At 48.0% G+C, this 22,685-nt stretch overlaps 2 protein-coding genes across 4 annotated transcripts in view; both read left to right on the top strand.

Annotated features, from left to right (window-relative positions):
* Nucleotides 1-4,787, top strand: part of KHDRBS1 (KH RNA binding domain containing, signal transduction associated 1) — a 24,717-nt gene extending 19,930 nt beyond the window's left edge. Inside the window, exons 9-10 of the mRNA XM_054292254.1 lie at nucleotides 1,125-1,321; nucleotides 4,112-4,787. Of these exons, the coding sequence (XP_054148229.1) occupies nucleotides 1,125-1,222 (98 nt within the window). The 3' untranslated portion in view covers nucleotides 1,223-1,321; nucleotides 4,112-4,787. The remainder of the gene's footprint in view (nucleotides 1-1,124; nucleotides 1,322-4,111) is intronic.
* On the top strand, nucleotides 1,298-22,685 carry TMEM39B (transmembrane protein 39B). Of its 3 annotated transcripts, XM_054292252.1 has the most exons (10): nucleotides 1,298-1,321; nucleotides 4,112-4,169; nucleotides 12,596-12,780; nucleotides 15,933-16,152; nucleotides 16,422-16,505; nucleotides 17,204-17,358; nucleotides 19,323-19,659; nucleotides 20,692-20,879; nucleotides 21,972-22,092; nucleotides 22,278-22,685. In XM_054292252.1, the coding sequence occupies exons 3-10, from the start codon at nucleotides 12,653-12,655 to the stop codon at nucleotides 22,512-22,514; spliced, it is 1,470 nt and encodes a 489-aa protein (XP_054148227.1). In that variant the 5' UTR covers nucleotides 1,298-1,321; nucleotides 4,112-4,169; nucleotides 12,596-12,652; the 3' UTR covers nucleotides 22,515-22,685. The 3 variants fall into 3 exon arrangements, with proteins under 3 accessions (XP_054148227.1, XP_054148226.1, XP_054148228.1); XM_054292251.1 differs by lacking the exons at nucleotides 1,298-1,321; nucleotides 4,112-4,169 and adding an exon at nucleotides 7,182-7,243; XM_054292253.1 differs by lacking the exons at nucleotides 1,298-1,321; nucleotides 4,112-4,169 and adding an exon at nucleotides 8,117-8,149.

Genomic DNA, 22,685 nt, shown 5'->3' with positions numbered 1-22,685 from the left:
AATCAGGAGCTGGTTTTGGGGATCAGGACCTGTTTTGAGGAGCTGTTTTTGGGGAATCAGGTGCTGTTTTGGGGGGATCAGGGCCTGTTTTGAGGAGCTATTTTTGGGGATTAGGATCTGTTTTGAGGAGCTGGCTTTGGGGATCAAGAGCTGGTTTTGGGGAGCTGTTTTGAGGAATCAGGAGCTGTTTCGTGGGTCCTGTTTTGAGGAGCTGTTTTTGGGAATCAGGAGCTGTTTTGGGGATCTGGACCTGTTTTGGGGGAGCTGTTTTTGATGATCAGGACCTGTTTTGAGGAGCTGTTTTGAGGAATCAGGAGCTGGTTTGGGTGAGCTGTTTTGAGGAGCTGTTTTTTGGGGGATCAGGAGCTGTTTTGAGGAGCTGTTTTTTGGGGGATCAGGAGCTGTTTTGAGGACCTATTTTGAGGAATCAGGAGCTGTTTTTGGGGATCAGGACCTGTTTTGAGGAGCTGTTTTTTGGGGGGAATCAGGACCTCTTTTGAGGAGCTGGTTTTGGCAATCAGGAGCTGTTTTGGAGAGCTGGCTTTGGTGATCAGGAGCTGGTTTTGGGGACCTGTTTTGAGGAGCCATTTTGAGGAATCAGGAGCTGGTTTGGAGGATCAGGAGCTGTTTTGAGGAGCTGTTTTTGGGGATCAGGAGCTGTTTTGTGGGTCCTGTTTTGAGGAGCCATTTTGAGGAATCAGGAGCTGGTTTGGGGGAGCTGTTTTGAGGAGCTGGTTTTGAGGAATCAGGAGCTGGTTTTGAGGAATCAGGACCTGGTTTTGAGGAATCAGGACCTGGTTTGGAGGATCAGGAGCTGGTTTTGAGGAATCAGGACCTGGTTTTGAGGAATCAGGAGCTGGTTTTGAGGAATCAGGAGCTGTTTTGGGGAGCTGTTTTGGAGAGCTGGCTTTGGCGTTCAGGAGCTGGTTTTGGGGACCTGTTTTGAGGAGCCATTTTGAGGAATCAGGAGCTGGTTTTGAGGAATCAGGAGCTGTTTTTGGGGACCTGTTTTTGGGGGGGATCAGGACCTATTTTAAGGAGCCATTTTGCTCAGCCATTCTCCCCCTTCCCCACCTCCCTCCACCCAACCCTGACCTTTTCTCTCTCTCTCCTTCTCCCCGCAGGCCAGGACGACTGGAATGGAACCCGGCCCTCCCTGAAGGCGCCCCCAGCCCGGCCAGTCAAGGGGGGCTACAGAGAGCACCCCTATGGCCGCTACTGACCCCCAAAATCGGGGCCAAAAACCCCAAGTTAGGAGCAAACTCTTGTTTCTGGTTCTTGTATCTCCCAGGATTCCCGTTGCTTTACCCGCAGCAGACAAGTAATTGTCTCCCTGTTTTTCTTCCTGGCCCCTTTTTTTCCTCCCACTCCATCCTCACCCTGCATTTTGGCTTCTGTATGTAGTGATTTCTCGATGGATTTTTTTAAATAGATTTAGAAGGGGGAAAAAAAAAAAAAACAAAAAAAACCAGCTTTTTAATTTTTATTATTATTTTTAATTTTTTTTTTTTCTTCTCTCGGTGTGTAGATGGCTTTTCTTCTTTGTCGTTTTTAGGTTAAAAACAAACGAACAAACAAACTGTACCTTTTTTAAGGAGAAAAAAAAAAAAAAGACAAAAAAAAATATCCTAAAAAGCGAGTTAAAAAAAAAAATGTTAGCTTCCAAAAGTGACCTGCTTTGCTTAGCGCTGAAATTAAGGTTTTGTTAAAAATTTTAAAGTTTGTTTTAAAGGAACCCATAAAGGTTGTAGTTGCAGAATCCCAAAGTAGGCTACATTTCAAAATTCAGGGTTATTTTTTTAAGAATTAAAATCATAATGTAACAGTAGTGGCTGCCACCATTTAAAAAACAAAATACAAAAAAAAAACCAAAAAATAACTTCAGATGCCAAACCTTTAAAAGGAGATTGCTGGTGAATCTTGAAGTTTAAATTTTAACCCAAAGGATCCTCCAAACAAATTAAATAGCATTTTCTAAAGAGAATTGACTTAAAAAGAAAAATTAGGTTGGTAAAAAATTGACTTTTCTTATGTGGATTTTGAAATCTAGCCCCCCCTGCAGTGTTGAGATATGCTTGGGAATATTTTTCCAGTGGAAAGGGGTTTTAGTTTAATTCTAAATTAACAATTTTTAAGGGAAAAAAAACCCAAAATATGGCTCTGATTACCAGTGTTTGATAAAGGAATATTCCATGTGTAGACCTGTAAAATTCTGATTTTTTTTTGTAGCCCTTTGGGGCAGAAAATTTCAACCTCACCCTAAAAAAAATCTCAATTTCAAGCAGTCCCAGCCACTTCTTCAAGTGTATCTCAGCACGAGCTTTGCATAAAAAGGGACACTGCAGCTGTAAACAAAAAAAAAAACAAAATTTAAAAAAAAAACAGACAAAAACCAACCCAAATTTCACTTTGTACATAAAATAAAGTCCTAATTGGATTTGTTACGCTGTCCTCCCACTCTGTTCTGGAAGAGAAAAATGCAACATTTTGTGTAAAGTCTGCCTAACTAGGTAGCTCAAAACGTGTCAAAATGTCTGTCTCAATCTGTCAATAAAGTTTAGTCCTTTTTTAATCCAAGGAAATGTGATGAATTGTCATTTGTTTTTGGAGGTTTTCTTTTTTTTTTTTTTTCTTTCAAACAACTTTAAATCCATGCTAAACTTAATTTGTCTTTTTTTTATTATTATTATTATTTTATTATGATTATTATTTCTTTAAAATTGTGGAGGCATTTCTAAAACGCGGTGGTTTTTTTGGTAATTCTCGTGACAAAACCAACATTTTTTTGAGCTTATTGAGCTTAAATTTATTTTAAAAAGACAAAAAAAAAATTGTTTTTCACCCCCTGGAAGCAGTTTGGAGCCAGAAATCTGAATTTGGGGAAGCATTTGATGGTTCTTTGCTTGATGATTCAGATTTCAGGTGGCCTCAGAGAATATTCCAGAGGCTGGTTTAAGTAGGAATGCTGAGAATTCCAAGGAATTTCCTTTCTGTAACCCCCCCTTTGCTGCTTTTCCTTGGGAAAAAAACCCTTAAAAAATGAAATTTTTTTTGTTGGTGAACAGTGCTGCAGCTGCTCCTTAAATCCTTTGTGAGAGGGTGTGGATGTAGAGATGTTTAATTTTAAAAATATTCCTATTTTTAAAAAAAATCAATGCTTCGTGGTTTGTTATTTCCCATCCAGCAGATGAATTTGGAATTTTCAGGGGGAGAGGATTAAACTGCTCGGGGGTGAAAAATAAAATTTTAGGGGAAAAAAAAAAAAAAAAACCAAAAAAAAAACCAGAAAAAAAAAACCAAAAACTGCAGCGCACGAACCGAGGGGAATATTTAAAAATAATTTAAAAAAAAAACCACACAAAAGTTGTATTTGTAGATTGTTATTAAAATGCAAATAACTGAATTTTCAACACTGGTTTGGAGTCAGCTTTCAGGGCATAATGTGATGAAAAGCTCAGCCTATGCCCCCCCTTTTAAAGGAAAATTATCAGCAGGAGAATTCAGGATGTGTAAAAAAGGCACCGCAAAGCCCAAAAGGTAAAACCCTAAATGTCTGATTTAATCCAGCACATTTCTCTTTTCCATAAACCTGTGACGTAAACTTCTTACCCAGCCGACCCTTCAGGTGGTAATTTCGTGTAAAAGGGGAAAAAAAAAACCCAAAAAAACAACAAAAAAAAAGAGATGTTTTAAATATAAACATTTAAACCAACCCACGTGGCATAAATTAGCAATAACTTTTAATAACGTGCCCTTGGCAGATGCACTGGGATGGAATGTGGGCCAAAAGGGATCTTTAAATATCCTGCATTTTGAAAGGATAAAAGATGTTAAATGAACGTGAATCCAAGCTAGTCCTGCTACTGCCAAAACAACAAAAAAAACCAAACCCAAATTCTGCTCAGTTGTTTGAAAATCTCAATTTTTAGCCCCCCCAGAATTGCTGTTTCCTGTGGAATGTCCATAGCTCAGCTGAAGTTGCATGTTTTTCCTTCATGTGTAATTGCATGCAGGAATCTCTCTCTTTCTTTTCCCTCTTTTTATTTTATTTTTAATTATTTTCTTCCATCCTTTTATGAGGATCCTCACAATTTTTTCCTTTGATTTGCAGGAATTCGGGGCTGTGACTCAACAGGAGGAGGAGGAAGAGCAGGGCCGGCACCAGCTGGGTGAGTTTTGAATTTTGGGGGATTTTTTTACAGCCCCTTGTTGAGTTCCCAGCGTGGGGGTGGCGCCATCTGAGCTGCTAAATTCCAATTTTTTTCCCTTGGATCCACACCAAAAAAATAAAAAGGGGGGAAGCTGCTTCCCTGAGGTCACAGCGTGGAGGAGGCTCCTGAGCTGAGTTTTTGGGGGATTTTAAGGGAATTTTTGGGATGGGATTTGTGCCTTGGGATGCAGGAATTTCATGGAATCACAGAGAAATCTGGAAGGTTCTGTGCTTCCCAAACTTTGGATTTTTTTTGGAATTCTGCTCCCAAGTGCCAGGGATTTTTTTCCTCTCCCTGTTTTCCCATCCACATCTTGTTATTTTTGTAGGATTTTGGGCAAGATTCCATTCCAAAGAGAATCCCCCCATTGTTCTTGGCTCTGTTCACATCTCTGGAAGTGTTTCCCAATAAAATCCTGGTTTTGTCAGGCTGGGAACACCCCCCTGCTCCATGGCTCAGCATTCCCAGGCTGTTGTGGTGTTTGTGAGGTGAGAAATTGGAATTTGACTCCGTGTTTTCAGAAGGCTGATTTATTATTTTATGATATTCTATTTTAAAAATTATATATTAAAACTATATATATATATATAAATTATAAATATAAATTATATATTAAAACTATATATTCAAACTAAATTATATATTAAAACTAAAGAAAAAGAGACATCAGAAGATTTTAAACAAGAATGATAATAAAAACTCGTGACTGACCAGAGTCTGACACAGCTGGCTGAGATTGATATTAATTAAAAAAAAAATTAACATGGAACTAATCAAAGATGCACTTGTTGGTAACTTCCAGACTACATTCTAAGCAATCAGATGATTATTGTTTATATTTTTTCCGAGGCTTCTCAGGAGAAAAATCCTGGCAAAGGGATTTTTTTAGAAAATTTCGTGGTGAAATTTCATTTCGCCTTTTCCCTGGGTGGGAACAGCTCCAGTGTAAAACCCCAGCCTGGCCTTGCTCTGAGCTGGGCCCAAAGCTGCATTTTGTCCTTTGTGGGGAGTGAATCCAAGGAAAACGCTGCAGCTGGAATTCCAGAGGTGTCCCCAGCAGCTTTTCCTGGAAGGAGCCTCATCCCCTGCCCCTTCCTTACCCCTGCTTTCCATTTTCTGTTTGCATCATTTCAATAAAACCAGTGGCTCCGAGCTTATTTTATGGAATTATGGATTTAGGGAATGCTCTGGGGTGGGAGGGACCTCAAAGCTGCTGCAGTCCCATGGCAGGGCCGCTTCCACTATCCCAGCACTCCAGGGATGGGAATTTCACAGCTTTTCTGGGATTTTTTTATCTCCCAGCCTCACTGAAAGCACGCTGGTTTGATATTTTACCCCCAAAATTCCAGCTTGGATCAGCAGAGCTGGAGAGCACAGCTGGATTCCCTGTCCAGATCTGAACAAATTTGAATTTTAGATGAGAGCATCTGCCACGAGCAGAGCCAAGAAAAAAATGTGCATTTTTACCTCCTTAATCCCTCCTGCTGCTATCCCAAAGAAAATTTGGGATCAGGGGGATTCCAGCAGCCTGGAGAGACCCTGGAGGAGGAGGAGGAGAGCAGGGAAGGCTCCAGCTGGAGCTTTTGGGGAGGAAAGTTTCTCAGGGAATTTCTCCCTCATGGATCAGGGAATTCCTTCTCCATGGATCAGGGAATTTCTCCCTCATGGATCAGGGAATTCCTTCTCCATGGATCAGGGAATTTCTCCCTCATGGATCAGGGAATTCCTCCAAGAATCAGGGAATTTCTCCACTGTGGATAAGGGAATTTCTCCTCCATGGATCAGGGAATTTCTCCCTGATGGATCAGGGAATTTCTCCTTCATGGATCTGGATATTCCTCCCTCATGGATGAGGGGATTTCTCCCTGATGGATCAGGGAAATTTTCCTTCGTGGATCAGGGAATTCCTCCCTCATGGATCAGGAAATTTCTTCTCCATGAATCTGGGAATTTCTCCCTCATGGATGAGGCAATTTCTCCATGGATCAGGAAATTTCTCCTCCATACATCTGGGAGTTCCTCCCTCATGGATCAGGGAATTTCTCCTCCATGGATGAGGGAATTTCTCCCTGATGGATCAGGGAATTTCTCCTTCATGGATCTGGGAATTCCTCCCTCATGATTCAGAGAATTCCTCCCTCATGGATCTGGGAATTTCTCCCTCATGGATTAGGGAATTTCTCCTCCATGGATGAGGGAATTTCTCCCTCATGAATCAGGGAAATTCTCCCTCATGGATCAGGGAATTCTTTCTCCATGAATCAGGGAATTTCTCCTCCATGGATGAGGGAATTCCTCCCTCATGGATCAGGGAATTTTTCCTCCATGGATAAGGGAATTCCCCCATGGATCAAGGAATTCTTCCCTCATGGATCAGGAAATTTCTTCTCCATGGATCTGGGAATTTCTCCCTTACAGATCAGGGAAATTCACCCTCATGAATCAGGGAATTCCTCCTCCATGGATCAGGGAATTTCTTCCTCATGGATCAGGAAATTCCTCCCTCATGGATCAGGAAATTCCTCCCTCATGGATCAGGGAATTCCTCCTCCATGGATCAGGGAAATTCTTCCATGGATAAGGGAATTCCTCCATGGATAAGGGAATTTTTCCTTCATGGATAAGGGAATTTTTCCTCCATGGATCAGGGAATTTCTCCCTCATGGATCATGGAATTTCTCCATAGATCTGGGAGTTTCTCCCTCATGGATCAAGGAATTCCTCCCTCATGGATAAGGAAATTCCTCCCTCATGGATCAGGGAATTTCTCCTCCATGGATCAACCTCCAGCCCCTCGGATGAGCCGTGGGTGGTGAGGGGGAGGAATTCCTGCGGGCTGGGCAGTGTCCATGGGGCTCCCAGCTGGCATGGAGATGTTTTTCCCTCATTTTTCCCCTCAGGAATCTCCCTGGTGTGAGCACAGCTCAGCTGAGCCCTCCATATGTTCCCATGGGAATGTTTTTCCACGCTCCTTTTGCTCCTTTTGCCAAGAGGGAGCTGATTCCAGAGGATCGGTTCAAGCTCTGTTTGCTGTGAGTGGAAAATGGGAATCTGCCAGGTTTTTTTTGGGAGTGTTGGAGAACGCCAGAGCCTCCCTTGGATCCTGGGAACTCCCCTGGATCTCCAGCTGCCTGTTGGAAAACTGAAATATAAACTGTTTCCCGATGGAGGTGTTCATTTTACTGCTGAATTTGGAATTTCACCGCTGATTTTGGACCAAAAAACATTCATCCATCACATTCCAAATACATTTTTTGGCCTGACTGGGTTTTTAGGGATATCCTGGTACCTTTAGAGGATTCTCTTAAACATCAGGTGTGTGACCACTCTTGATTTTTGATGTTTTTGCACAATCCCAGAATCAATTTAAGCTGGAAAAGCCCTCCAAGCTCTGTGACCAGTCACTCCTTGGACACCTCCAGGGCTGGGCACTCCAAACCAGCCAAAAAAATAAATACCAAAAATTCAGCAAACTTTGTCTTTGTGCAAATCTATTCATTCCAGGACCGATTTTCCCTACCCTAGGCAGGGCTGCCTCTCATCTTTGTGTAACCATCAGTGCTGAACCACCAAACCCCACAAAATCCCAACAAATAATTGGGGTAAAAAAACCCCAAAAATTGCAGAGATGCTAAAACCCCTCCAGGAGCGGAGGTGGAGCCGCGCAGGTGCCAGGGATTACTCATCCCTTGCCATAACGGGTTGCCGGGACATCTGGCGGCTGCGATTGCCGCCGTTCCCATCGGTGACACCGGGTGGTGACACCGGGAGGCGACGCCGGGAGGTGACACCGCGCTGCCCGCTGGGCGTGGCCACACACCGAGGGGGCGTGGCTTTCCGCGCGTTCGCGCCCCGCACCAGCTTGTCCCACGCCGGCCGCCGTCGCGCCCCGCCCGCCATATTGTGCCCGGCGCAGGCGGAGCGGCGGCCGGCGATGGGTGAGGGCGGCCGGGCCGGGGGCAGCGCGGCCGGGGAGGGAACGGGCGGAACGGGCTGAGGGGGGGAACCCGCCCGGCAGCCGGCGGGGAGCGGAGCGCGGAGCGCGGGAGAGCCCCGCGGTTCGCCCCGCCCCGCCGCGGGGATGGGGGCGGCTCCCGCGCTGCGGCCTCGCCCGCAGCCCCTCAGAGCCCCGCGGGCTCAGGGAGCCCTCACGGAGCTTCCCATGGCGCTCCCGGGCGCGTCCGGAGTAGCTCGGTGGGGTTTCAGAGCCGCTGAGGGTCCCGGTGTGCCCTCAGAGCGCCAGGGCCCCTCTGAGCTTTTGTGCAGCCCCACGTGTGCCCCCAGATTTCTCCCTCAGAGCTCCTGGGGTCCCCAGAGTTCTTCTGCAGCCCCATTTGTGCTCCCAAATTTCTTCTCCAGATCTCTCAGTGTTCTCCTGCAGCCTCACCAGCGCCCCTAAATTTCTCCCTCACAGCTCCTGGGGTCCCCAGAGTTCTTCTGCAGCCCCATTTGTGCTCCCAAATTTCTCCCTCACAGCTCCCCCAGAGCTCCCAGTGCTCTCCTCAGAGCCCCCAAATTTCTCCCTCAGAAATCGGGAGCTTCACTGGGGGCTTCTGTGGCCCCCAATGTTCTCCTGCAGCCCCACCTGTGCTCCTAAATTTCTCCCCCAGAGCTCCCAGTGCTCTCCTCAGAGCCTCCAAATTTCTCCCTCAGAGCTTCTGGGATCCCCAATGTTCCCCTGCACCCCCATTTGTGCCCCCAAATTTCTCCCTCACAGCTCCTGTGGCTCCCAGTATTCTGCAGCCCCACCTGTGCCCCCAAATTTCTCCCCTAGAGCACCCAGTGTTCTCTTGCACCCCCATTTGTGCCCCCAAATTTCTCCCTCAGAGCTCCTGGGGTCCCCAATGTTCCCCTCACCCCCATATGTGTCCCCAAATTTCTCCTTCACAGCTCCTGGGGCCCCCAATGTTCTCCTCAGAGCCCCCAAATTTCTCCCCCAGAGCTTCTGGGCTCCCCATTGTTCTCCTGCAGCCCCTCCTGTACCCCCAAATTTCTCCCTCAGAGCTCCCCCAGAGCTCTTGTGGCTCCCAGTGTTGTGCAGCCCCACCTGTGACCCCAAATTTCTCCCCTAGAGCACCCAATGCTCTCTTGCACCCCCATTTGTGCCCCCAAATTTCTCCCTCTCAGCTCCCCTAGAGCTCCCAGTGCTCCCCTCAGAGCCCCCAAATTTCTCCCTCAGAGCTTCTGGGATCCCAAATGTTCTCCTGCACCCCCATTTGTGCCCCCAAATTTCTCCCTCACAGCTCCTGGGGCCCCCAGTGCTCTCCTCAGAGCCCCCAAATTTCTCCCTCAGAGCTTCTGGGATCCCCAAAGTTCTCCTGCAGCCCCATTTGTGCCCCCACATTTCCCTTGCACACCCCCAGCTGCTCCCCCAGACCCCAAATTTTACCCCCAGATTTCCCTTTACAGCCCCCACATTTCCAATTTCCCACCTGGCTCCTTCCTGAACCCCAAATTCCCCTCATTGTTTGCCCTCACAGCTTCCACTCTCCTCAGAGCCCCCAAATTTCTCCCTCAGAGCCCCCAAATTTCTCCCTCAGAGCTTCTGGGATCCCCAGAGTTCTCTTGCAGCCCCACCTGTGCCCCCAGATTTCTCCCCTAGAGCTCCCAATGTTCCCTGTGTCCCCATTTGTGCTCTAAATTCTCCCTCTCAGCTCCTGGGATCCCCAATGTTCTCCTGCACCCCCATTTGTGCCCCCACATTTCCCTTGCACAGCCTCAGCTGCTCCCCCAGACCCCAAATTTTTACCCCCAAATTTCCCTTTACAGCCCCCACATTTCCAATTTCCCACCTGGAGCCTCCTGGCTCCTTCCTGAACCCCAAATTTTTGCCCTCACAGCTTCCCTTGCTCCCAGAGCTCCCCAAAATCCATCCCAGCATCTCCTAAAATCAGCAGCTCCCTCCAGCTCCAGCTCCAGGACGGGGATTTTGGAGAACTCAGCTTTCAAACCCCCTTGGGATGGGTTTCTAAAGCTCCAGCACACGTTTTGTGGCTCCAGCTGCAAATTCCAAAGCTGGAAATGATCCAGCAGGAGCAGGAATGTGCCTGAGTTCCCCTCCCAGCTCAGGTTTCACTGGGAAATGGGGATTTTTTATTCTCCTGAGGTTAACAGGATCCAGAGGAAGTTTGGGAAAGCTTGGGATGAATTTTGTGTGTGGCAAACGAGGACTGGGAAAGCTGAATTTGGGCTCACCCCATTGACCTCAGTGCCATCAAAACATAAAATACCCTAAAAATGTGCTTTTTTTCCCCATCCTAAAGAGCCAAAAATAAAATAACAATTTTAAAAAGCTCTGACCTTCAGTTCCAACACTAAATGATACCAAAATACCCCAAATTTCTGAATTTTTGGGGCCGGTTGTTGAGCATTTCTTAAGAAAACAGGGATGACACCACAGGGATGCAGAGGGAATTCCTTGTACAGTGATGAATTCTCAACCCCTCCTTGAGAAATAGATGGGGAAATTTGGATTATCATGGAGTGACAGGCTCCAAAAATTAAATTTGGAGCAACTTGGATTATCATGGAGCGACAGGCTCCAAAAATTAAATTTGGAGAAATTGGGATTATCCTGGTGACAGCGCTCCTTAAGAAATGCTAATTAAAACATGCTCATTAATATGGAGAACAGGGGTGCAGATGGAATTCCTTGTACGGTGATGAATTCTCAACCCCTCCTTGAGGCTGCATCCTTGACCTGGAGAAATGTGGGAGATTGGGAAAAATAGGTGGAGAAATTTGGATTATCCTGGAGCAACGAGCTCCAAAAATTAAATTTGGAGAAATTTGGGTTATCCTGAAGCAAAGAGCTCAGAAACCAAATTTGGATAAATTTGGATTATCATGGAGCAACAGGCTCCAAAAATTAAATTTGGAGAAATTTGGATTATCCTGGAGCAACAAGCTCCAAAAATTAAATTTGGGGAAATTGGGATTATGCTGGAGCGACAGGCTGCAAAAATCTAATTTGGAGAAATTTGGATTATCCTGGAGTAGCAGGCTGCAGAAATTAAATTTGGAGAAATTTGGGATTATCCTGAAGCAATGAGCTCCAAAAACTAAATTTGGAGAAATTTGGGTTATCATGGAGTGACGAGCTCCAAAAATTAAATTTGGGGAAATTGGGATTATCATGGAGCAACAGGCTCCAAAAATTAAATTTGGAGAAATTTGAATTATCCTGGAGTGACGAGCTGCAAAAATTAAATTTGGAGAAATTTGGATTATCATGGAGTGATGAGCTCCAAAAATTAAATTTGGGGAAATTGGGATTATTTTGGAGTGACGAGCTCCAAAACTCAAATTTGGAAAAATCTGGGTTATTTTGGAGTGATGAGCTCCAAAACTCAAATTTGGAGAAATTGGGATTATCCTGCTGACAGTGCTCCTTAAGAAATGCTAATTAATACATGCTAATTAATATGGAGAACAGGGATGACCACACACCCTGATGATTCCACCACAGGGGTGCAGATGGAATTCCCATGTAAATGGGAATTTACATGTAAATTGATGTCATTTACATGTAAATTGATTTACATGTAAAATGATGAACTCCACCTCAGCAAGGCTTGAGGTTGCATCCTTGTCTTGGGGAAATATGGGAGACAAAGGAAAAAATAGGCAGAAAAATTCGGATTATCCTGGAGTGACAGGCTCCACGAATTCAATTTAGATTATCCTGGAGTGACAAGCTCCAGAAATTAAATTTGGGGAAATTGGGATTATCCTGCAGCAACAGGCTCCAAAAATCAATTTTGGAGAAATTTGGATTATCATGGAGTGACAAGCTCCAGAAATTAAATTTGGAGAAATTTAATTTATCCTGGTGACAGCAAGGCCTGGAATGCTCCATAAGAAATGCTAATTGATACATGCTCATTAATATGGAAAACAGGGATGACCACACACCCTGATGATTCCAGCACCTCAGCAAGGCTGGAGCTCCCTGATTTTGCATCCTTGACCTGGAGAAATGTGGGAGACAGAGGGAAAAAATAGGTGGAGAAATTTGGATTATCCTAGAGCAACGAGCTCCAAAAATCGAATTTGGAGAAATTTGGATTATTATGGAAGTGATGAGCTCCAAAAATTGAATTTGTTGAAATTGGGATTATCATGGAAGTGATGAGCTCCAAAAATTGAATTTATAGAAATTGGGATTATCATGGAAGTGATGAGCTCCAAGGATTGAATTTGTAGAAATTGGGATTATCATGGAAGTGATGAGCTCCAAGGATTGAATTTGTAGAAATTTGGATTGTCATGGAGCGACGAGCTCCGAAAATCGAATTTGGAGAAACTGGGATTGACGGGGTGGTGACAGCGAGGAACGCTAATGAATCCCTGCTAATTAACCCCTCTCCCGTGTGTCCCTGCAGTGGTGGGGGCTGAGCCCAGCCCGCAGTGAGCAGCCAGGACCCCCCTGAGTCCCGGGCATGGCCGGGGGACGCCGGGGGCCCAACAGGAGCTCCTACTGCCGGAACCCGCTGTGCGAGCCCGGGGCTGCCGGGGCCGCCGCGCACTCCTCGGGCTCCTCGGTCACCGGCGTGCGCTCCCGCACCAGGTACGGCACGGGCAGGGCTGGGGAAGGGGGCTGCAGCTTGGTGTTAATGCTTGTCCCGTTCCCTGACCTTAAAGCTCATCCTGTTCCCTGAGCTTAAAGCTTGTCCCGTTCCCTGAGCTTAAAGCTCGTCCTATTCTCTGACCATCCCGTTCCTTGATCTTAAAACTTGTCTTGTTCTCTGGTCTTAAAGCTCGTCCCATTCTCTGACCTTCAGGCTTGTCCCATTCCTTGAGCTTAAAGCTCATCCCGTTCCCTGACCTTAAAGCTCATCCCGTTCCCTGACCTTAAAGCTCGTCCCATTCTCTGACCATCCCGTTCCTGGATCTTAAAACTTGTCCCGTTCCCTGGTCTTAAAGCTCGTCCCATTCCCTAATCTTAAAGCTTGTCCCATTCTCCAACCTTAAAACTCATCCCATTCTCTGACCTTAAAGCTTTTCCCGTTCTCTGACCTTCAAGCTTGTCCCATTCCTTGAGCTTAAAGCTCGTCCCATTCTCTGATCTTAAAGCTCATCCCATTCCTCAGTCTTAAAACTCATCCTGTTCTCTGACCTTAAAGCTCATCCCATTCCTTGAGTTTAAGTCTTGTCCTTCTCCCTGATCTCAGAGTTCATCCCATTCCCCGACCTTAAAGCTTGTCCCATTCTCTGACCTTAAAGTTTGTCCCATTTCCCAACCTTAAAGCTCATCCTGTTCCTTGAGCTTAAAGCTCATCCCATTCCCTGATCTTAAAGCTCGTCCCGTTCTCTGACCTTAAAGCTTGTGCCATTCCCTGATCTTAAAGTTTGTCCCATTCTCTGACCATCCCGTTCCTTGATCTTAAAGCTCATCCCATTCCCTGACCTTAAAGCTCATCCTGTTCCTTGAGCTTAAAGCTCATCCCATTCTCTGACCATCCCATTCCTTGATCTTAAAACTTGTCTTGTTCTCTGGTCTTAAAGCTCGTCCCATTCCCTAATCTTAAAGCTCATCCCATTCTCTGACCTTCAAGCTTGTCCCATTCCCTGACCTTAAAGCTTGTCCCATTTCCCAACTTTAAAACTGATGCCATTCCCTGATCTTAAAGCTCATCCTGTTCCCTAATCTTAAAGCTCGTCCCATTCCCCAACCTTAAAACTCATTCCATTCTCTGACCATAAAGCTCATCCCATTCCTTGATCTTAAAGCTCATCCCATTTCCCAGCTTTAAAGCTCTCCCATTCTCTCATTTTAAGGCTCATCCCCTTCCTCAGTGTTAAAGCTCATCCCATTCTCTGATCTTAAAGCTCATCCTATTCCTCAGTTTGAAAACTCATCCCATTCCCCAACCTTAAAGCTCATCCCCTTCCCTGATCTTAAAACTCATCCCATTCCACAGTCTTAAATCTTATCTGATTCCATGGTCTTAAAGCTCATCCCATTCCCTGATTTTAAAACTTGTCCCATTCCCTGACCTTAAATCTCATCCCATTCTCCAGCCCTAGTGCTCATCCCCTTCCTTGGTTTTAAAACTTGTCCCATTCCCTTAAATCTCATCCCATTCCCTGACCTTAAAGCTCATCCCATTCCCTGATTTTAAAGTTCATCCCATTCCTTGATCTTAAAGCTCATCCCATTCTCTGACCTTAACATTTATCCCATTCCCCAGCCATAAATCCCATCCCATTCTCTGACCTGGATGGGGCTTGGAGCCACCAGGGACAGGGGAGGATGTCCCTGCCCATGGCCTGGGTGATCCAGGTGTCCCCTCCAGCCCAGAGCACTCTGTGATTCCATGGAATCACCATGACTTTGGGAATCTGGGCATTTCAGGGAGACTCCTCAGCTTTGCCCTCACTCATGGCCTTGTTTTAGCTTCTCCATCTCTTTTAAACCATGGCCTGATCCCCCTGCATCCCCCTGCATCCCCAATTTAATTTGGGGGTTTACAGGGACACTTTGTGCTCTGCAGTTCCTTTGAGGCCCACGCCCAGATTCCTCTGCCTGTTTTTATTTGGAGATTGCAGCTCAGTCTGGGAGATTTTAATTCCCTTTGATGCAGAGGATCAGTCTGGGAGCCTGTGCCTGCTCACACACGAAGAGGCTCCTCTGGCTAAACTCGTTTTTCCTCCTCAGGTGAACAGAAGGTGAAGAATGAACAAGGGCCTGTGTGTAATTGCTCTGCCTTTCATGTTCAAGCACTCTTAGATATGTAAACACCAACTTGAGCTCTGAAAGCTTCCAATTAATTAAGAGAGCCACTGAGTAGCACAGCACAACTCTGGGGCTGAACAGCACAGGGGAATTATTATCAAATATCCTGGGTCCAAATGTTGCTTTGTGTGGGCAAATCCCTGCTCACATCTGAGTGAAATTTTTGATTTGTGCCAGCAGCCAATAGCTCGAGTTTCCCAATCAATCTCAGAGCTGTGGGGGGAGCTGGAGGATGTTCCCCTGCTCAACCCTGGGTCTGAACAACACAGGGGAATTAATATCAAATGTCCCAAATGTTCCTTTGTGTGGGCAAATCCCTGCTCACATCTGATTGAAATCTGTGATTTGTGCCAGCCACCAATAGCTCAATCAATTCCCATCAATCTCAGAGCTGGAGGACGTTCCCCTGCTCAGCCCTGGCTCTGAACATCACAGGGACTTTAATATCAAATGTCCTGGGTCCAAATATTCCTTTATGTGGGCAAACCCCTGCTCACATCTGATTGAAATCTGTGATTTGTGCCAGCAACTGATAGCTCAAGTTTTCCCATCAATCTCAGAGCTGGAGGACATCCCCCTGCTGACCCCTCTGAAAAAACTCTGGGGACTTGATATCAAATGTCCTGGGTCCAAATATTTCTCCCTCATGGATCTGGGAATTTTGTGTGGGCAAACCCCTGCTCACATCTGAGTGAAATTTGTGATTTATGCCAGCTACTGATAACTCGAGTTTCCCAATCAATCTCAGACTTGTGAGGGGAGCTGGAGGACATCCCCCTGCTGACCCCTCTGAAAAACTCAGGGGATTTAATACCAAATGTTCTGAGTCCAAATATTGTTTTGTGTGGGCAAACCCCTGCTCACATCTGCCTGAGATTTGTGATTTGTGCCAACCACTGACAGCTCGAGTTTCCCCATCAGTCTCAGAGCTGTGAGGGGAGCTGGAGGACATCCCCCTGCTCACTTTTGGCTCCCCCTGGCAGGAGTGGCTCGGGGACAGGCCTGTCCAGCCCCCCTCTGGCAGCCCAGACCGTCGTCCCCCTGCGGCACTGCAAGATCCCCGAGCTGCCCGTGGAGAGGAGCGTCCTGTTCGAGCTGCAGCTCTTCTTCTGCCACCTTGTCGCCCTCTTCGTCCACTACATCAACATCTACAAGACAGTGTGGTGGTACCCTCCCTCCCACCCTCCTTCTCACACCTCCCTGGTAAGCACCAAAGGGCAGCTGGAGCTCCCAGGCTGTCTTTTAGGTCACTAAACCTAAAGTTTTAGAGATAATGTTTGATAAAAACTTCAGCTGACCCTTCAGGGTTGCTCCTTCCACTCCCTGTTTCCCACATTTTGGGCTCTGGCTGGCTGCTTGGCATTCTCTTGGAAGAGAGATTCCCCAAAGAGAATAATTTGGGACTATTTCTGTGTTAAATGTGGGTTCCTGGTGCCGATGGAAGTGGAATCATTTTGGTTTTGTCCCCACAGAACTTTCACCTCATTGACTTCAACGTGCTGACGGTGACAACCATCGTCCTGGCACGGCGCCTCATCGGTGCTGTCGTCAAGGAGGTAAAGTCAGAGATCTGGAAAGCTCTGGGTCCCTTTTGCCATTCCAAACCCCTCCATCCTTCCCTAAAAACCTCTGTGGTGTTCCCAAGTCAGAATCCCAGGGGAGGTTTCCAGTGGGAGGAGCAGAGAGCAGAACTGAGCTCCCCAGACCTGCTGGGTCTGTCTGAATTTCTGTCTCAGCCAGACTGTAGTGGCTGATTCCCTCCTCCCTTTTGCCTCTTTCCTGCTCTCTCCATCACTCCAGCTTTCCCCAGGGATGCTCATTGTGGAATCATCCCATGGAGAGCAGTGCCAGGAGAGTGTGGTGGGCACTGGTGACTACCAGACCTTACCTGGAATCCCTCCTCACTCCCAGATTCCAGAGGCTTTGGAGAGCCCAGATTCCACAAAAACCCTCCAGACCTTCCCTGGAATCTTTCCTCACTCCCTGATCAATGCAGCCCAGATTCCAGAGGTTTCGGAGAGCCCAAATTCCACAGAAACCCTCCAGACCTTACCTGGAATCTCTCCTCACTCCCTGAGCAATGAAGCCCAGATTCCAGAGAGGTTTTGGAGAACCCAAATTCCACAGAAACCCTCCCTGTCCTGCTGCCAGCTGGGCACTGCCATTTCCTTCTCAGCCATGGTTTTACACAGTATTTTCTCCTTTAAGAAGAGGCAGTGCCCAGCTGTGCCCTGATGTCCCCTGTGTCCCACAGGCTTCCCAGAGTGGCAAGGTGTCCCTGCCACGCTCCATCTTGCTGGTGCTCACTCGCTTCGCCGTGCTCACGGGCACGGGCTGGAGTTTGTGCCGCTCCATCATCCACCTCTTCAGGACCTACTCCTTCCTCAACCTCCTGTTCCTGTGCTACCCGTGAGTATCCCTGCCTCAGGGCTGGGGGATCCCCCCCAAAAATCCAGGGGGAGGCTCCCTGCAGCTCTGTGGGGCTCTGAGATGGGAGTCTCCAAGGATCCCCCCAAAATCCAGGGGGAGGCTCCCTGCAGCTCTGTGGGGCTCTGAGATGGGAGTCTCCAAGGATCCCCCCAAAATCCAGGGGGAGGCTCCCTGCAGCTCTGTGGGGTTCTTGGAGCAGCCTGGGCTTGTGGAAAGTGTCCCTGACCATGGAGAGTTTATAAATTCTTATAAACAGAGTTCATCCTGCACCTCTCCCTCCTGCTGTGTCACATTCCATGGTGGCAGGACACATCTGTGACACTCAACCCCCTTTCAGCTTGATGTCAGCATTAATTATTACTCATGAAAAGGGTTGTGTGATTTTCCCATGGCGCTGGCAAAACTCAGGGCTTTGTTTTTTTCCCTTTGTTCCTGGGCTCCTCTGCCAGGTGGAGGGGTTCAAACAGCTCCTGGGTTTTGTTACTTATCAAAAGGGAATGTTGGGAGTGGAAATGGATCCCTCCTCCCTGGTAGATGCAGGAGGAAACATCCAGAGATTTGCTGCAGGGGGAAACATCCCAAAGATTTGCTGCAGGGGGAAACATCCACAGGGATTTGCTGGAAGGGGAAAGATAAACAGGGATTTGCTGCAGGGGGAAACATCCACAGGGATTTGCTGCAAGGGGAAATATCCACAGGGATTTGCTGCAAGGGGAAAGATAAACAGGGATTTGCTGCAGGCGGAAATATCCACAGGGATTTGCTGGAAGGGGAAATATCCACAGGGATTTGCTGGAAAGGGAAATATCCACAGGGATTTGCTGGAAGGGGAAATATCCACAGGGATTTGCTGCAGGCGGAAACATCCACAGGGATTTGCTGGAAAGGGAAATATCCACAGGGATTTGCTGCAAGGGGAAACATCCACAGGGATTTGCTGGAAGGGGAAATATCCACAGGGATTTGCTGCAGGCGGAAACATCCACAGGGATTTGCTGGAAGGGGAAATATCCACAGGGATTTGCTGCAAGGGGAAATATCCACAGATTTGCTGCAGGGGGAAACATCTCCACAGATTTGCTGCCTGTGTTTGAGCTCAGAGCTCTTTTTGGGAGTTTCCCTTTGGAATTATGAAATCCCAGACTGGTTTGGGATTATTCAGCAGTGGCAGGGACACCTTCCATTATCCCAGGTTGCTCCAAACCTTGAATTCATCCAGCTCAGAACCCCACAGGGGAATTGGGGATGGGGTCCCAATGGGATGGGATGGGATGGGATGCAGATCCTGAGCTCTGTGCTGTGCAGAACCCTACAGGGAAATTTGGGATGGGGTCCCAGTAGGATGAGATGCAGCTCCTGAGCTCTGTGCTATCCAGAACCCCACAGGGGAATTTATGATGTGAATCCCAGTTGGTTAGGATGCAGCTCCTGAGCTCTGTGCCTTTCCAGAACCCCACAGGGATTTGGGATGGTGATCCCAATTGGTTAGGATGCAGATCCTGAGCTCTGTGCCTTTCCAGAACCCCACAGGGAAATTTGGGATGGTGATCCCAGTGGGATGAGATGCAGCTCCTGAGCTCTGTGCTTTTTAGAACCTCACAGGGATTTGGGATGGGATCCCAGTGGGATGGGATGGGAATGCAGATCCTGAGCTCTGTGCTTTCCAGAACCCCACAGGGGAACTGGGCACGGTGATCCCAGTGAGATGGGAAGCAGATCCTGAGCTCTGTGCTCTCCAGAACCCCACAGGGAAATTGGGGATGGGATCCCAGTGGGATGGGATGGGATGCAGATCCTGAGCTCTGTGCTCTCCAGAACCCCACAGGGGAATTTGGGATGGGATCCCAGTGGGATGGGATGGGATGCAGCTCCTGAGCTCTGTGCTTTTCCAGAAGCCCACAGGGGAACCGGGGATGGTGATCCCAGAGCTCTGTGCTTTCCAGGTTTGGGATGTACATCCCCTTCCTCCAGCTGAACTGTGACTTTCGCAAGGCCGGGCTCTTCACCCAGGTCACCAACATTGGCCCCAGGGACACGGGGGAGGTGACAGCCCGGGGCAGGGACTACCTGACAGTGCTCAAGGAGACCTGGAAGCAGCACACGAGGCAGATGTACGGCATGGAGGCCATGCCCAGCCACGCCTGCTGCCTGTCCCCGGACCTGATCCGCAACGAGGTGGAGTTCCTGAAGATGGACTTCAACTGGCGCATGAAGGAGGTGCTGGTGAGCTCCATGCTCAGCGCCTACTACGTGGCCTTCGTGCCTGTGTGGTTTGTCAAGGTGAGGCCTGGCTGGGAGGTGACACTGGGGCACACTGCGGGGCCACAGTCCTTGCTTGTGGTGGTTGTGGCCAGTGAGGGGTCACAGTGCTTGATTGTGGTCATTGTGGCACCATGAGGGGTCACAGTCCTTGCTTGTGGTGACACTGGGGCACAATGAGGGGCCACAGCCCTTGGTTGTGGTGATTCTGGCACAGTGAGAGTCACAGTCCTTGCTTGTGGTGATTGTGGCACAATGAGGGGTCACAGTCCTTGCTTGTGGTGATTGTGGCACAGTGAGGGGCCACAGTCGTTCCTTGTGGTGATTGTAGCACAATGAGGGGTCACAGTCCTTCCTGGTGGTGGTTGAATTCTGAATGTCTGGTGGTGATGGAGTGAGGCTGTCCCTGTGCCCTGAGGTGCTGGTGCTCCATCGGCTGAGCATCAGGAGCCGCCTCCCTGGTTTCGGTGCTGATGGCACGAATATTTTGCAGGAATTCTCCATCCCCCATCCCACGTGGGCTCTTCCTTTCCACACAGATCAACAGCTCCACAGAGCCCTTATTACAGCGCCCTGCATGGGGTTGCTGGTGATGGGAGAAGGACGAGAATCTTGTTTCTTGATCAGAAGGCTGGATTTATTGATATATGATATATAATACATTATAACTATACCAAATAGAATAAAGAGAGAGAAGTTGCAGAGCTGCTAAGCCAAGCTAAGAATAGAAAGAAAGAATCTATAACAAAGTTGTGTCCAGGGACTCTGTCCCCAGCCTGCTCCCGTGATTGGCCCCCAGTTATAAACATGGGAACATGAACCAACCACAGGTGCATCCCATTACATTTCACAGCAGCTGATTACAATTTTTTACATTCTCTTCCTCTGGGGCCCTCAGCTTCCCAGAAAATGCAGAAATCTGAAAGAAAGGATTTCTATGAAAAAATGTCTGCGACAGCCCTCATCTTACCTACCTGAGTGCTTTGTGTGGTGATACCTTGGGCAGCTGAGGCTGTCCGGAGTGTCCCACAGTGTCCCCATCTGTCCCCACAGAACACGCAGTACTACGACAAGCGCTGGTCCTGCGAGCTCTTCCTGCTGGTTTCCATCAGCACCTCGGTGATCCTCATGCAGTACCTGCTCCCTGCCCGCTACTGTGACCTGCTGCACAAGGCTGCAGCACACCTGGGCTGCTGGCAGAAGGTGGACCCTGCCCTCTGCTCCAACGTGCTGCAGCACCAGTAAGGAATTCTCTCCTGGAGTTCTCCCTTTGCCGGGTGGGTGGGTGGGGAGCTCAGCCTGGAATAAACCAGGGAAAAGTGAGAGCAGAGGTGTTGGCTGGCACATCCAGCAGCACAAACACTCTGGGCACTGTCCCCTGCCAGGCAGAGCTGGGTTTTGGCACGGTGCCTGCTGCTCCTTGCCACAGCTGCCTGTAATTTGTCACTGCCGTGGTGACAATTCCAAATGGGAGCACAATTCCCATACTCCTCACTGCTGCTGGGAGGGCAGCAGAGCCCCATGCAGGTGGGATTAAAAAATCTCCCATCCCCTGCAGGTAGAATTAAGGAATTTCTTGTTCCTTGCAGGTGGATTAAGGAATTTCTTGTCCCCTGCAGATGGATTAAAAAATCTCTGGTTCCCTGCAGGGGGAATTAAAGAATCTCTTGTGCCCTTGCAGATGGGATTAAAGAATCTCTTGCTCCCTTGCAGGTGGAATTAAGGAATTTCTTGGTCCCTTGGCAAGTGGAATTAAAGAATTTCTTGTCCCCTGCAGGTGGAATTAAGGAATTTCTTGGTCCCTTGCAGGTGGATTAAAGAATCTCTTGTCTCCTGCAGGTGGATTAAGGAATCTGTTGGTCCCTTGCAGGTGAATTAAGGCATCTCTTGGTCCCTGTAGGTGGATTAAGGAATCTCTTGTTCTCTGCAGGTGGAATTAAGGAATTTCTTGGTCCCTTGCAGGTGGGATTAAGGAATTTCTTGTTCCTTGCAGGTGAATTAAGGACTCTGTTGGTTCCTTGCAAGTGGAATTAAGGAATTTCTTGTCCCCTTGCAGGTGGATTAAGGAATTTCCTGTCCCCTGCAGATGGGATTAAGGAATCTCTTTTCCCCTGCAGGTGGATTAAAGAATCTCTTGTCCCCTTGCAGGTGGTATTAAGGCACCTCTTGGTCCCTCAATGTGGAATTAAAGAATCTCTTGTCCCCTGCAGTTGGATTAAGGCATCTCCTGTGCCCTGCAAGTGGGATTAAACAATCTCCTGTGCCCTGCAGATGGCATTAAAGCATCTCTTGGTCACTACAGGTGGAAGTAAGCCATCTCTTGCTCCCTGCAGGTGGACTGAGGAGTGCATGTGGCCTCAGGGGGTGCTGGTGAAGCACAGCAAGAACGTCTACAAGGCCGTGGGTCACTACAACGTGGCCGTGCCCTCGGACGTGTCGCACTTCAGATTCCACGTAAGCCCCCCATCCCTCCTGGCACAGGGATCCCCCAGCAGGGCCCTGCTCCTTCCTGCTGGCCTGGCCACCTCGGGCTGGTGGAGCTGGGAGGGATCTCAGCCCTGTGACTCCATCCAGAGCCAGGGGAATCCTCACCCAGAGCTTTCCCCTCCCGCCCGGTGCCTCACCCCGCTCTCCCACAGTTCTTTTTCAGCAAACCGCTGCGGATCCTCAACATCCTGATCCTGCTGGAAGGGGCTGTCATCTTCTACCAGCTCTACTCGCTGATTTCCTCGGAGAAGTGGCACCAGACGATCTCCCTGGCTCTGATCCTCTTCAGCAATTACTACGCCTTCTTCAAGCTGCTGCGGGACCGCCTGGTGCTGGGCAAAGCCTACTCCTATGCTGCCAGCAGGGACTCAGAGCAGAAGTTGAATTAAAACAATTGCACTGATGCTCTCTCTCAGCCTATTACAGAACAAACGAAAAACGAGAAACCCTCAGAGCTTTGTATTTTTGTTACCACTGCTTTTTTTTTTTTTTTTTTTTGTTGTCGTTTTCTTTGATAACTGATGTAATTAAAAGGAAAAAAGAAAAAAACATATTTTTTT

Source organism: Melozone crissalis, unplaced genomic scaffold (assembly GCF_028551555.1).
Source record: "Melozone crissalis strain CALT ecotype California unplaced genomic scaffold, PUWL_Pcris_2 ptg000108l_1, whole genome shotgun sequence".
Taxonomy (NCBI): Eukaryota; Metazoa; Chordata; class Aves; order Passeriformes; family Passerellidae; genus Melozone; species Melozone crissalis.
Note: the sequence above shows the minus strand (reverse complement) of the source record. Positions and strands in the feature narration are given on the sequence as shown.